Source organism: Drosophila mojavensis, unplaced genomic scaffold, assembly GCF_018153725.1.
Source record: "Drosophila mojavensis isolate 15081-1352.22 unplaced genomic scaffold, ASM1815372v1 contig_16, whole genome shotgun sequence".
Classification (NCBI taxonomy): domain Eukaryota; kingdom Metazoa; phylum Arthropoda; class Insecta; order Diptera; family Drosophilidae; genus Drosophila; species Drosophila mojavensis.
In genome coordinates this window covers 9,050,442-9,064,536 of record NW_025318693.1, presented here as the reverse complement: position 1 = coordinate 9,064,536, position 14,095 = coordinate 9,050,442, and the positions used below count along the sequence as shown (strand labels likewise).

The 14,095-nt window shown below is 44.2% G+C and overlaps 3 protein-coding genes across 4 annotated transcripts; 2 read left to right on the top strand and 1 right to left on the bottom strand.

Annotated features, from left to right (window-relative positions):
* Window positions 1-237: 237 nt before the first annotated feature.
* Window positions 238-6,066, bottom strand: LOC6572921 (probable muscarinic acetylcholine receptor gar-1). Of its 2 annotated transcripts, XM_032733708.2 has the most exons (4): window positions 5,704-6,066; window positions 4,825-5,246; window positions 2,937-3,848; window positions 238-2,180 (listed from the first exon to the last, which is right to left on the bottom strand). In XM_032733708.2, the coding sequence occupies exons 1-4, from the start codon at window positions 5,820-5,822 to the stop codon at window positions 1,396-1,398; spliced, it is 2,238 nt and encodes a 745-aa protein (XP_032589599.1). In that variant the 5' UTR covers window positions 5,823-6,066; the 3' UTR covers window positions 238-1,395. The 2 variants fall into 2 exon arrangements, with proteins under 2 accessions (XP_032589599.1, XP_001999024.1); XM_001998988.4 differs by having other exon boundaries at window positions 238-3,848.
* A 2,603-nt stretch (window positions 6,067-8,669) lies between these two features.
* LOC122756798 lies at window positions 8,670-12,393 on the top strand. Its single transcript, XM_044007325.1, has 3 exons — window positions 8,670-9,227; window positions 9,318-11,696; window positions 12,304-12,393. The coding sequence occupies exons 1-3, from the start codon at window positions 8,670-8,672 to the stop codon at window positions 12,391-12,393; spliced, it is 3,027 nt and encodes a 1,008-aa protein (XP_043863260.1).
* A 530-nt stretch (window positions 12,394-12,923) lies between these two features.
* Window positions 12,924-13,892, top strand: LOC122756797. The gene has a single exon (XM_044007324.1). It carries the CDS (start codon window positions 12,924-12,926, stop codon window positions 13,890-13,892), a length of 969 nt encoding a protein of 322 aa, XP_043863259.1.
* The last annotated feature ends 203 nt before the right edge of the window (window positions 13,893-14,095 follow it).

The window sequence follows — 14,095 nt, the reverse complement described above, 5'->3', positions numbered from 1 at the left end:
GTTGTTGTTAAACGAATGTTTCAGTTGGATTTTTGATATTTAGCAATGGGCGTCTGTAATATGGATATATGTATATACATAGGTATATATACATATATCACATATATGAAGGATAGTGCTTCAATTGGGATATGTTATGCGTATGCTGATTGATCATCATTATCATTATCATTAGAACGAAAATTATTGTTTTGATTTTTTTTTTTTTTTTTTTTTTTTTTTTTAAATTTTGGTTTATTAAGTGTAGAAACTGTACAATCACATATAGTACTTTAACAACACATATATATACATAAAATTAGAGCCAAACCTCACTCAATTTGTGAGGACTGAGAAAAAAAGAAAAATAATAATAATAATATTTATTGAATACCCATTGTTTTGGCAAAGCCCTGCCGTTTAAGTCGTCTTAGGGGTCTGGCAGGTGTTAGACCTCTTGCGAGTAGGCTTTGATGTCGTACAAGTCTGTCTGAGTATCTGCTTGTGTGTTTATTTATTTGTTCTTCGACAGTAGACAGCTTGAGGTCTCTATGCAGTGTTGAGCCGCGTATGTATTGTTTTGATGATAATTTATTACCATTGTTATTAAATACTTTTTATTAGTATTATCATTATCATTAATATTTTAGTTTCTATTAATTTTGTATTAACATTATAATTATCCTATGTATTATCATTGTGATTTTCATTATCATTGTCATTAGTATTATAATTTTCATTACATATGTAACATCATTAGCATTAGTATTATCATGGTATTCGTAATGTCATTATGATTATTATTATAATTGTAGTTTTTATTATTTTTCTAGTATAGCTATAGTTACACAATATTATCATCATCATTACTATTCCTATTACTAATATTTTTTAAATTTGTGTGTAGCCGCATATAATAATTAGCATATATGCCATATATGTATATTTATATAGACATACTATATAAGCTAGACACCTTAAGGCTCATAGCTTATCTGTTGTTTCTGTTCATTTTCTTCTATAAATATTAATTTATTTATTGTCTAAAACATTTGCCTCAACTCCACTACATATCCATTCTAATAGCAACTAATCGCTAAACAAATAGTTCCATTCACTAACTAACACACACCTTTGGCTGCTTAAAATACAAACACCGAAACGAATTTTGAATTCGATTGGCGTCCGGGCGGGATCCAAGACTTTGGCGGAGCATTTAACATCAATCTGGAATAGAATTAAAACGTGGACACAACATGCCGCGGGGCTCTCGGGAATGCTGTGCCGGCGGTAACAAATGCAATGCCAAAACCGGATCCAGCTGCTATCATCATCATTATCATCATCTTCAACTCCTGCTCCTCCTCCTTCTCCTTATCGAAATTCAAACTAAACTCAATACTGATCTGGCTGCGCTTAGGTCATGTGCAGATCTCCCTTCAGGATCCGCATGAACGTCTTCTTGAACTGCTGATTGGCCAATGCATAGCAGAAGGGATTCATTGGACTGTTGGCATAGCAGAGGAAGTACGAGAACATATACAGATGCTCGTTGGTGCACGGCGGATTCCGGCAGAAGCCCTCGACCAGGGCCAGCACATGATACGGCGTCCAGCAGGCCACAAAGCAGCCCAAGATGAAGGAGATGGTGCGGAACGCTTTGCGTGCACGATTCTCTGACTTGGACTTCTGTCGGCTGCCGCCGATGCCCATGACCAGGGGCAGAGCCTTCTTGCTCTTGAAGTGCTTGCCAATGGAGTGCATGAAGTGCCGCTTGCTGGAGCTGCGTCGCGACACGCCGCCCTCATCCGCATCCTTGGCATCCTTCAGAATGCTACCAGCTGCACCGGCCGAACTGCTGGTGGTGCCCGATGTGGAGGGCATCTTATTGGTGTTCGTCTCGGATGCCTCGCGCTCATCAATCCGCTCTAGCTGAACGACAGCGGGCGCTGGCATTGGAGCAGCAACGGGCGCCTTTGGAGCAACTGCTGGTCCCGCCGCATTGCCCGGTGCTGGAGTGGGTTTGAGTGGTGGCGGCATCGGGGAGTAGAGCACGGCATCCTTGCTGCTCGTCTCCATGGGACTGGAGGCACGCCGATGCGGACACTCCGCCTGGACACGATCATTGCCGCCGGGCACGTCCAGCAGGCAGATGGCCTCGATGCAGCTCTCGCGTCGCACCTTGGCGAAGTCCTCGATGCCTGTGTATGAGACGAGAAGACGTTTTTCAATGGCTACCTGTTCCTGGGACTGGGATTGGCTGTCCGTTGCCTGCTGCTGCGGCTGCTGTGGCTGTGGCTGTGGCTGTGGCTGTTGGCTGGAAACGGTGGGGGAGCTTTGGAACTGTTTGCGTGCGGGTGGCGGTGGTGGAATGGCACTGCGCTTTGCCGAGGAAACGGACGTGGGTCGTGCGGAGCGCGAAGCACTGTGGGAGCAGCTAACACTGTCGTTCGTGGCCAGCATGGCTGAGCTCTCGTCCATGTAGCGTAGCTCGGAGTTGTTGGTCAGCAGGTCGTAGGTATTGGCCAGTTCGCTGTTACCGGAGCTGTTGCCGAACGGACGATCCGAGTAGTCGGACAGGGGCGTGGGGCACTGGAAGGCTTCTGGCGGCGGCAGGATGGCCTGCACCAGGCACTGTTGCACCTGGTCGCGCGGCACCTCGATGGGGGCCAAATCCACGGGTGAGAGCGGGTCTTGGTCATTGGCTGGATTGGAGGTTTGATGGATGTCAATGAGGCGTTCATGCTCGGCTATCTGGGACAGAGTGGAGCAGGAGGTGCGCTTGGGTCGCTCAAGCAGCGTATGCGCCTGATATTGCCCCATGCCCACCTCCTCCTTGCTCTGGGCACGTTGCAGGCTCGTTTGGTGTGCCAGGTGCTGATGGTGCGGCGAGCGGGCGCCCATGGAATGCATTGCCTCAATCGACTTGGAGTTGGTGGTGCTCAGTTGCAAGTTACCTTTGCTGCGTGTCGCCAGGAGCGCCGCCTGCGCTCCAAACACCAGACCAATGGACGAGCGTTTGCGCATATTGTTCAGCTTCTGTTGATTGATCAGCTGCTGCGTCTGATTGACCGAGGACTCCTCATCCGAATCGAAGGCCGGACTGCTGGAGCGTTCACTCTTCTCTGCCTCGGCCGCAGCCCGCTTGGATTCCTCAAGTTTCGCCTCAGATGCGCGTCGCTGTTCCGGCGTCAGCTGCTCAAGGGACACGGATTCGGTGACCTGCGCCAGCGGATTAGCCTGGCCGGAGCCACTGAGACGCTTCACTGTCGTCGTGCAGGTGCCGCCATCCAGATCAGCCAGCTGCACCTTCGTCTTCAGTATCTTCTCCTCGATCACACCGATGCCGGCCGCATGACCCGCCATGCCGGACATGGCGCCAGCGCTGAGCGCCACCATCGACTGCATCTTGCGCTGCTTGGCCTCGCTACGCTTCTGCATGTCGTAGGCGGTCTTGTAGATGCCCGCATACAGCACGAACAGCACAATCAACGTGGTCCAGTAGTAGCCAATGATCAGGGCCGTGTTGAAGACCGGATCTTTGAGAAACTGTACGGCGCACTGGCCCGGCAATAGATCACGTTTGCCCGTAAAGTGCTCCCAGCCAAAGATCGAGATGAAGAACAGCAGCGTGGGTATGATCCAGGTGATGGATACCATATAAATGACCCGAGTTCGAGTACGCCAACTGCGATACTTGGCCGCAATCTTCACCGAACAGAAGCGATCGATGGTGATCAGCAAGACGGTGTACTGGGAGACCAGACAGACGGTGTAGTCCACAGACAGCCACAAGTCGCAGAGTAAAGGTCCCAGATCCCAATAGCCCTTCAACACATAGATGGTATAGAAGGGCATCGAAACGGTGCCTACGCATGGAAGAGAGAGAGAGAGAGAGAGAGAGACAGTATGAGAGAGAGAGAGAGAGAGTATTAAAAATGATTACTTTTAAGAGTCACTAAAGCATAATTCAATTCAATCACGTCTGTCATACAGTCAAACAATATATATTATATAAACAACGCCTTATATTAGTCATCATCAATCTATTGACAGTTATTCATCAGTAATCAGCCAGTACACGAATGAAAGTTCAGTTAATATCAATAGATAATATAGATAGATTATACAGCCAATTAAGTGGTTTGGGTTTGTCAATCAATCAGTCGTCATTACAGCTTAATCAATCTATGAGTAATCAATCTATGAGTGACCAGTCAATTAATTAATTGATTATTTAGTTAATCAGCTAAACATCATCACGCAACCAGCCATCAATTAAGGATCTATCAATCTATGAATGATCCATCTAAATACTCATCCAGTATGCTAATCCTTAAGTCAATCAGTAGTCAATCAGCGTATCAATGACTAGGTTAATCAATGATCCACAAAGTTTATCAAGCACGCAGACAATAATTATGTTGATCAATCAATCAGTAGTGGCTGATGTTATGTAGCCAATCACTCAAACATAGTTGGTCAATCAGTAAGCTAATCCCTAAGTCAATCAGTAGTCAATCAGTTTATCAATGACTAGGTTAACCAGTGATCCACACAGTTGATCAAACACTCGGTCAATCAGTGTGCCGATAAATCAATCACTAGTCACTCAATCATAGTTACTTAATCATTATGATATTCACAAACTTGCAACACTTAATCAATCAGTAATTCATTCCTATAATCACTGGATATGAATCTATCAAGTAAGCGGTCACGCAAAGGTTGAAATAATCAGTTAATCAGTTAATTATAGATCATTAGTTAGTCAAATACCTAATCTGTCAGTCCATCTAATATGGTGTGTAATTTAGATAACAGTTAGTTCAGGCCTCCACCCACCTATCAACATATCCGTTGCGGCCAACGAGGCTATAAAGTAGTTGCTGGGCTGTCGTATATTCCGATCGACAATGAAGGCCAGCAGGACGAGAATGTTGCCGCCCACCGTCAGAATGATGCAGAGGAACAGGCACAACGCAATGGCGATTGTCTGCCATGTTTCGAATGGCGGCAACACCAGTGCCGGCCCGCTATCCTCCATGGGCGTGGCACTCGTCTCCGTCGAGCTATTCCGGCCAAAGTTCGTCAGGTTGGCACCGAAATTGCGATACCATTGGAACTGCTCGTTGGGTGACCAGGTGTTAAAGTCCGTTATTTCACCATAGATCTTGGCCGCCTCCAACAAACGTTTGCATTCCGTGTGCTCAACGACCCTATTGTAAAGACCACGGCAGAGATTCTCACGCTCCTTTCGTACGCGCCTAAGGGAAAAGAATTTGTATATATAGTTATACAAATATATAGGATCAGATGAACTGAATCATTTTATAGGAATTTTTTATTTTTATTATATCTAATTATTAGACTATCAATCCCTTCAATCTAAATTCTTTAAAAATTTTAAAAATTATTAAGCTAAAATATAATTAAAACTCAATCAATTTATATCTCAGCATCGATAGGATCTACTACAAGTTGATTTTGTATACAAGGTCGATAGATGCATGATTGAACCCTATAAAGTATATAGAACCTTGATCTAGGTCGGACTCTTTAAGTTTAGAGGCTATAAAAACTTAAGGATATACCTATTATATTCCCTGTCATATGAGCTTAGCTTTAGCTGAATTGCTAAAACATTTTTCAGTATCACTCTACTAAAGCAAATTTCGTTAATAATTGTAGTCATGCCAAAATCCATTTTTACAGTCCACTTACCATTCGGTTATCCAGTTGGACTTAATGCTGTATATGGATTCGGTTCGATTCGCAGCATCCAGGCCAGCCAGATCATCATCGGTGCTATTAAAGCCGCTTGATTTGGCCAGAGAACGCATTTTGATTGGTTTGCTGTTGATTTTCTTTTCGATTTTCCAATATTCCTTTGCTGTTTCTCTTGTTGTTGTTGCTGTTGTGAGTCAGCCTTGCTCTTATGTTAATATCCCAAACGATTTTCCTTTGTGGCTTCCAACTGTCCACCTACTCGAGATTGGGCATCGTTGTGGCTGACGTCTGTGTGTTTGGCCCAGTCTCCTGCCCGTTGGTGCGCAGCATCTGGAAAAAGGGGGAGAACGAAAAAAGAAGAAAACTACTGAGTTAAAAATGCAACAACAACAACAGCAAGAGCAACAATAATAATAACGAAATCATTCGAAGGAGCTGCTAGGCATTTGCAACAGTTGCCGTCTCGGCCTCGGCTTCCGCCAAGTTTAAACTAATTTCGTGGCCCATAACGGGCGCACACGTCAGGCAGTAGCTTCTGGCCAAATACCGAGAACTCAGTGGGCAATGAATCCAATTTCGAAGGCAACATTTGCATCCTGTTGCTGTCCTTGGCGCTCATTATGTTGTGGCACGATTTATGCCGTCTCTCTGCCACTTGACTCTGAAGTGGCCAACACTAGACACAGTTCCCTTCACTTCTGCTCTGTTTTACCTTGCTTTCTTTTCTTTCCGCATTGCCCCTTCCCTTGCTTTTAACGCTATTTATTATTTAAAGCCAAGTATTCTCACAGAAAAACTTTGTCCGGCCGTTGTACTGCTGCAGACTGTTGCATTTGTTGCTGTCGCTGCCAAGGACTACAAATTGCAACATCAAATTGAGTTAGTCGAGTTTTCAAATAGAATTTTCAACAAATCGATAAGTTTGTCTTCGCAAATTCTTCAACAACCAAATTGAGTTACGCATGCACAAACATGCAGGCGAATCTACATGCGTATGCAGATGTGCATATCGATGCCTTTGTATGAGTCTTAGAATTTAGTTTGTTTGGCTTTGCTTTGACTTATTATGGTCTGTTAATTGACTGGAAACTCAATTACTTAAGACAATTTGCAACATTTCGAGTGGCTCATCCTTTGTTGCCCAAATTGCTTGGTGCACTTTGTGGCATGTTTGTTTAATTCGTTTTGCCGCATGTCAAATAGGTGTCTGGCCAATTGGTCTTCTTTCAATCATTGAGCATTTGTAGATTTCTTTTGCTGCACCTCAATCAAGCTGAAAACCCAATTTCTATGCTAATTGACTGCTTTGACTCCGTCTGGTTTGTCAGCTGCATCAAAATTCTGGCTACAACATTGAAATGGGTCAAAGCTCTTGCCTTCAGGGCATCACAAACGCCTTCGTGTTTGACTTAAGATTTGGACATTTACAATTTGTACACCCTAAATGCTTTGAAATACATTTAAAAAAAAAATACAATTTTGTTTTGTGTGAAGTTAGAAGACCTAAGCTCTTTAAAATATGCTTTGACCATGATAGGCACGTATTTGACCTTCAGAAATGAGATATGCTGAATAGCTTATTAAATTCTCTTAAATTTTTCTATTCAGTTGTTTATTGATGAGAATTTACTTTGAAGTCTAAACTTAAATCAAAATTTATATAAACATCTTAATACTCTGGTTTTCAAAACTCTTTCCTTTTTCAATTTATCGATATACATTGATTTTTGTATCTAAATCAACTTCTTGCATTTCAATGTATTTTCTATTCTGATATATTCGATTAGACGATGCTTAATACATATCAGAGAACAAATTAATATAAAATTTAATTTTAAATTTCATTAATTTCATTCATTCAGGAAATTTCCTGTATGACATCGATAAGTAATTGTATATAGCGCTGAATTGTTTTCCTTGTTAATCCAGAAACATCCACTAATAATTGTAGACATTTGCTTGTTAATGCAGAAACACCGGTGTTGGGCTCAGCAATCATCGCTTCATTGTAATTAAGAGCGGCAGTTCATAGAATATGTTATCATGTAAGAGAATTTGTAACGGAGATCACGCTCTCCCTTTTGCGTTGTCTCTTTCACCCACGCACCGGCTCAGCTTAATCCGCCGGCTCGCGTACATTGTAGTTAGTATGCAATTAACTCTTGTTTAGAGCAGATGCAGTGTTAGATTGACTATTACAAACATAGTAGCGGACAGCACGACAGACTAGTCGCTTGCTCGCGTCTATCACATAAACTCTGTAAACTCTAATAATCGCTAATAAACTAATCACTAAGTAAATTCAATCGTTTAATAATTTAAAGCTATTCGAAAAATCTCGATAGCTCAACATTTGGTGACCCCGACGTGATCTCTTTTCGTTTCTTTACATATTTGCATATATATATTGACAGCATCACATACATACATACACCCGTGAACATAAGCATTGTATATAGCGATTAGTTGCGTGCCGTTACTTTGCCAATTCGCCAGACACTCTTTCGTTCGGTCTGCAATACACTGGCGCCCGTAAAAGTAGTACACATGCGAAAACTTCTGCAATTGACAATCTAATAAAGAATCAACTAATTTCTGAACTATGTCTATGGTTAGTGACTGCGTGTTCTATAGCTTCAATCTATAAGTGATTAAGTTTACATAAGCACAGTGTAATTACATGCTTGCCGTTATTCTTCGTTGACATTGCACTCTTTCACCACGGCTGCGATACGAGCGCGTCCATAATAATCGTACCGGTGTGCAACAATTCATACGTGTATATTATTTGAGTACCATAATATAATTCTTTGCCAGTTTATTAAAGTTGCAAGTACTCTGCTCGACAAATACGACTTATTCCAAGTCTGCGCTATAGCATATATACATTTACTTACTCTTGCAATCGCGCTCGCACCAACGACTTTGAACTCTATCGTGTTGCTCTTGCTGTACTCGTCATGGCGAATTTAGATGCTAGTGCAGTTGCTCCCGAAGATCGCGTGCGGTTTTATAAGCTCAAGGTACAGTCGGTATTTGAACGCGTAAAAAAGCTACAATCCAAGGTCGATTCAGATGCTCTTGCCGATCACAGTGACAGCACTCTAAATGTTCTACTGGAGCATATCGACAAGCTAAGCCACTCCTTTAGCAAGGCCCATGAAAGTCTAGAGGAGCTCGACTTTACTGAGATGTCCAGCAATTTGCGCACTGACTTTGATGATTTAATAATGGTCATGCAGTCAACAATAATGTCCGAAGTGCAAAGTCGTACTGCTCAAGTGCATCATAGTTCCACGTTTAGTCGTCCAAGTGACCCTCCTCGCGCATCCGCTCCCAGATTGCAGGCTGCACCTGCGTTGCCGCCATTAAAGTTACCTACGTTCAGCGGTGGATATGCTAATTGGGCTGATTTCTACTCAATGTTTTCTACAATCATTGAAAGTCGGCCAGAAATCAGCAATATGGAAAGACTTCAGCACCTCCGGTCCTGCCTCGATGGCGCAGCGTTGGATACGGTTCGCTCTTTGGAAATTTCTAATGATAATTATACAATTGCCATAAATTTATTAAAGCAGAGATATGATAACCGACGTTTAATCTTCCAGGCCCACATCGTAAAGATCTTAGGTCTCAAAAGAGTAGAAAACGGATCCATAATCAAGCTGCGTGAGCTATCTGACAGCTTCAATGTCCATATGCGTGCGCTCAGTAGTCTGGGCACAACAGAGCAGATAGCCAGTGCCATGATTGCTCAGATACTGCTACAGAAGCTTGATGAGGCCTCACAAGCTAAATGGGAAGAGAAATTGGACAACTCAGAGACGGCTCTTCAGATACCCAGATATGAAGAAGTCTCCTCATTTCTTGAGCTTCGTTGCCGTACTTTGGAATCGATGAAATTTGCTCTTACAAACTATTCGTCAAGTAAGCCGATGAATTCTTGCAGTAAGGTTGCTACCAGTAGATCAGCATTTCTCGTAACCGGCCACAGTACTCACAGTTGCAATTTTTGTAATGATCTTGAGCACACAATCTACAAATGCCCAAGATTCGCAAACTTGTCTCCTAGTCTTCGCCTGAATGAGGTCCGAAAGGCTGGCTTATGTTTGAATTGTCTCAAGGGAGGTCATCAGTCGCGACAATGTGGCTCGCGCAGTTGTCGGGTCTGTGGAGTCAAGCATCATACGCTTCTTCATCTCGGCCACTCCAGCACATCGCAGGCAGCAATTCCGCCCCATCAACAATCTTCAACATCAAGAGTACAGACCATCCCTCAGCCCTCAGCACCAGCCACTACTCTCTTATCCAAGGATCGGCACAGCGATGTTGTGCTCCTGGCTACCGCAGTGGTTCTGGCAAGGAATCGGTTTGGCGAGCTTGTTCCTTGTCGTGCACTTTTAGATTCAGGCTCTCAACTACATCTCATTACAGCCAGATTTGCGAATCTCCTGCAACTTAAGAGAACAAAATCGGTGGCATCTGTATGCGGCGTAGGCGACTCCAATGTTGCCATGGATGGCAGCAGCATTTGCCTCACTCTTCAAGCTCATGCATCTGAATATACAACTAGCATAACGGCTATGGTAGCTACAAATATAACTGGCAGGCAGCCCAGTTCTAATGTGAATACGAGCAATTGGAGCATACCGCAAAATATAGTGCTGGCAGATCCAGCTTTCCATAGGCCGCAACGAGTAGATCTGCTTATCGGAGCTAGCCTGTTTTACGATTTGCTCTGTGTGGGACAAATCAAGTTGATGCCTGGACTTCCATTGTTACAGAAGACTCGTCTTGGTTGGGTTGTATCAGGTGGCGAGGCTCGCAACCACAACTCCGTGCTAATAGCTTCAAAGACGCCTTTGGATCCGATTACAGACTCCTGTGCTAATATCAAGTTGGACAGTCTCGTTCGTCGCTTTTGGGAAGTTGAGCGCTGCAGCGATTCCATTGTAAAGTTCAGCAAGGAAGACTCAGACTGCGAAGCGCATTTTGCGAGGCATTACAATCGATTGGCTAGTGGCCAATATACAGTACGCCTGCCTGTTAAGCTTAGTTGTGAGCTTCTTGGAGATTCTTATGAGCAAGCGCGACATCGGTTTCTCAATTTGGAGAAGAAATTGAGTCGTTTGCCGCATATAAAGTCTCAATACTCAGCATTTCTGAAAGAGTATCTTGAACTTGGTCACATGTCACGCGTTCCTCTAAATTCATTCCATCTATGCAGATATTTTCTTCCTCATCACTGCGTTCTGAAGGATGATAGCACAACTACCAAGCTTCGCGTCGTCTTTGATGGATCTGCATCTACAACAACTGGGCATTCGTTGAATGACATTCTAATGTCAGGTCCCGTCATTCAGCCAAAATTAGTCGACATATTATTGCGCTTCCGATCTTATCCAGTTGCACTCACCGGCGATATTTGCAAAATGTATCGTTGCGTGAAAGTACCTGAGCCGGACAGCTATCTACAATGCATTTTATGGAGGAATTCGCCAGATGATGAGTTGGAAGTTTTCAGGCTTGATACGGTAACATATGGAACAAAACCAGCGTCATTTTTGTCTGTGCGCGCCATGCATCAGCTTGCCGTAGATGAAAGGAACGCATTCCCAGTCGGGTCCGACGTACTGCTTCGCGATTTCTATGTTGATGATTTGATTAGTGGAGGAAATTCCGTCGAAGAAGCAAGACTTGTTATGCAAGAGACAGCTGGAATCTTGGCATGTGGGAAGTTTAAATTGAGGAAGTGGTGTTCAAGCCATCCCATGGTACTGGACGGCGTAACAGACTGCGACAAGGAATCGCTCATTAGGTTCAACGATGGCAGCGACATTACAAAGACACTTGGCCTTGCATGGGATCCGGCATCTGATCAACTTCTTTTCTCATATCTAGCTCTGAATTCAGCCTCTAAGCCCTCCAGGCGCTCTGTTCTCTCGTCTATTGCTAGGTTTTATGATCCCCTCGGCCTGGTCGGCCCAGTAATAACGAAAGCTAAAATCTTCTTGCAACAACTCTGGAGGCATAAACTTGATTGGGATGAGAGTCTCCCGTCTGCATGTCACACTGCATGGCTAGACATTTGCAGCAACTTTGGCAATGGTCTTAGTAGTGCATTTCCCAGGCTATCATTAATACCAGGATCGAAGGTTGAGGTCCATGGATTCTGCGATGCCAGCATCGAGGCATACGGAGCTTGCATTTATATTGTATCCAGAGGTCAGCATACCATCAGCAGGTTGCTTTGCTCTAAGTCTCGAGTTGCGCCTCTAAAAACGCTCACGGTTCCCAAGCTGGAACTATGCGGGGCAGAGTTGCTTGCGCGTCTAATGAATGAAGTGGCTCGCTTAGGCATTTTCGCAGGCGAGTTTCATTGTTGGTCTGACTCTACTGTTGCGCTTTCTTGGATCAATGACGAGCCCGGACGATTTAACGTTTTTGTTTCAAATCGCATCGCCACGATACAAGATCTCACATCAGCAATGGAATGGCACTATATACCTACAACACTGAATCCCGCGGATATATTATCTCGGGGTGCATTGCCCTCGGATTTAAATGCATCATTACATTGGTTCAACGGTCCAGGTTTCCTCTGTAAGCCCAGATCTCAGTGGCCAGTCTCAGCACTTCCAGAAAGAACTTCAATTGAGCGTCGAAGAACTGTGCTTCTTGTAAAGGACGCAGTCCATGATGTCTCTATGGACTGCAAGTTTGTGAATTCTTTCGGCCGCTTGCAGCGTACGTTTGCATACGTATCAAAGTTTATTAAAAAAAGTCATGGTCCAGGAATAACCCTAGCAGACATCCGGAACGGCACTCATATACTGTTAAGAATGATTCAACGAACACATCTCTCAGACGACATAAATGCTCTTCGAAATAAAGGAATGGTTCCGTCATCCAGCAGTCTAGCCTCGCTGTCACCGTTCCTTGATGAGATTGGGCTGCTACGTGTCGATGGTCGTCTCAAAAACTCAACTTTAAATTTCGATAGTCGCCATCCAATTATTTTGCCCAAAGTTCATCCAGTAACTAGAGCCATCATAATGCATTTCCATCAGCGAAACTTGCACGCTGGTCCCCGAGCAGTGCTAGCGTTGGTTCGTTCCCAATATTGGCCAATTGGAGGTAGAAAAACTGTAGCCAGTGTAATTCAGAGATGCGTAATTTGCTTTCGTGCAAGGCCCCGACTCGTTGAACACATAATGGCAGATCTACCCAAGGATCGAGTCGACGGCTATCGGGTCTTTGGAGTGACTGGAGTCGACTTTTGCGGACCCTTCTTTTACAAGCCTGAGTCACGAAACAAGGCGCCTGTGAAATGCTACGTTTGTGTGTTTATTTGTTTTGCTACGAAGGCTATTTGGTTGGAGTTAGTCAAGGATTTAACTACCGCGGCATTTTTGCATGCACTTCAACGTTTCATATGCACCAGAGGAAAGCCAAGTCAAATCTGGTCGGATAACGCCACAAACTTTCTTGGTGCCCGCAATCAGCTTCAGGAGTTGAAGCGTCTATTTCTGTCAGACACCCACCAGAAGGCTGTGAAGGATTTCTGTTTGGCAGACTCAATCGAATGGCATTTCATCCCTCCACGATCACCTCACTTTGGTGGCTTGTGGGAGGCTGCAGTGAAGACAGCGAAGCATCATTTTTACCGATGTGTTGGGTCCTCCGTCCTAACTTACGATGAGCTTCGCACACTGGTTTGCAACATCGCTGCTGTCGTTAATTCACGCCCTTTAGTTTCGATTTCAGAGCACCCATCAGACATAGACGTGTTGACTCCTGCGCATTTCCTCAACGGTGGCCCTCCTTCGTCTTTCAGTGAGCCAAACCTAACCGGGCTCAATTTTAATCGTTTGGATGCTTGGCAGCGCGTAAGCTATCTCCAGCAGGTGTTCTGGACTCGTTGGCGGGACGAATATCTCAACTTGTTACAACAGCGAGCGAAATGGAGAACCTCTAAACCTGGCTTGGCTGTTGGCAACATAGTTCTTGTGAAGGATGAGAATCTACCTTCACTTAAGTGGCCACTAGCCAGAATAATCGAACTTATCCCTGGAAGTGATGGCGTTGCACGGGTAGCCCTACTAAAAACTGAAGTTGGCGAGATAAGAAGAGCTACAAATAAGCTGTGCTTGCTGCCCCTTAAGGATTCTGTTGAAGACTAAGTCTTCAACGGGGGGAGGATGTTGGGCTCAGCAATCATCGCTTCATTGTAATTAAGAGCGGCAGTTCATAGAATATGTTATCATGTAAGAGAATTTGTAACGGAGATCACGCTCTCCCTTTTGCGTTGTCTCTTTCACCCACGCACCGGCTCAGCTTAATCCGCCGGCTCGCGTACATTGTAGTTAGTATGCAATTAACTCTT

What these genes read in the sequence shown, in the direction of transcription:
- LOC6572921 (XM_001998988.4), bottom strand. Translation starts at nt 5,822, where the DNA reads ATGCGTTCTCTGGCCAAATCAAGCGGCTTTAATAGCACCGATGATGAT. An exon ending in TCCAACTGGATAACCGAATG is followed by an intron (nt 5,247 to 5,703) that starts GTAAGTGGACTG and finishes CTTTTCCCTTAG; the next exon opens with GCGCGTACGAAAGGAGCGTG. An exon ending in CGCAACGGATATGTTGATAG is followed by an intron (nt 3,849 to 4,824) that starts GTGGGTGGAGGC and finishes TTCCATGCGTAG; the next exon opens with GCACCGTTTCGATGCCCTTC.
- LOC122756798 (XM_044007325.1), top strand. Translation starts at nt 8,670, where the DNA reads ATGGCGAATTTAGATGCTAGTGCAGTTGCTCCCGAAGATCGCGTGCGG. An exon ending in ATGGCGCAGCGTTGGATACG is followed by an intron (nt 9,228 to 9,317) that starts GTTCGCTCTTTG and finishes TTAATCTTCCAG; the next exon opens with GCCCACATCGTAAAGATCTT. An exon ending in CCCTCGGCCTGGTCGGCCCA is followed by an intron (nt 11,697 to 12,303) that starts GTAATAACGAAA and finishes TCAACGGTCCAG; the next exon opens with GTTTCCTCTGTAAGCCCAGA.
- LOC122756797 (XM_044007324.1), top strand. Translation starts at nt 12,924, where the DNA reads ATGGCAGATCTACCCAAGGATCGAGTCGACGGCTATCGGGTCTTTGGA.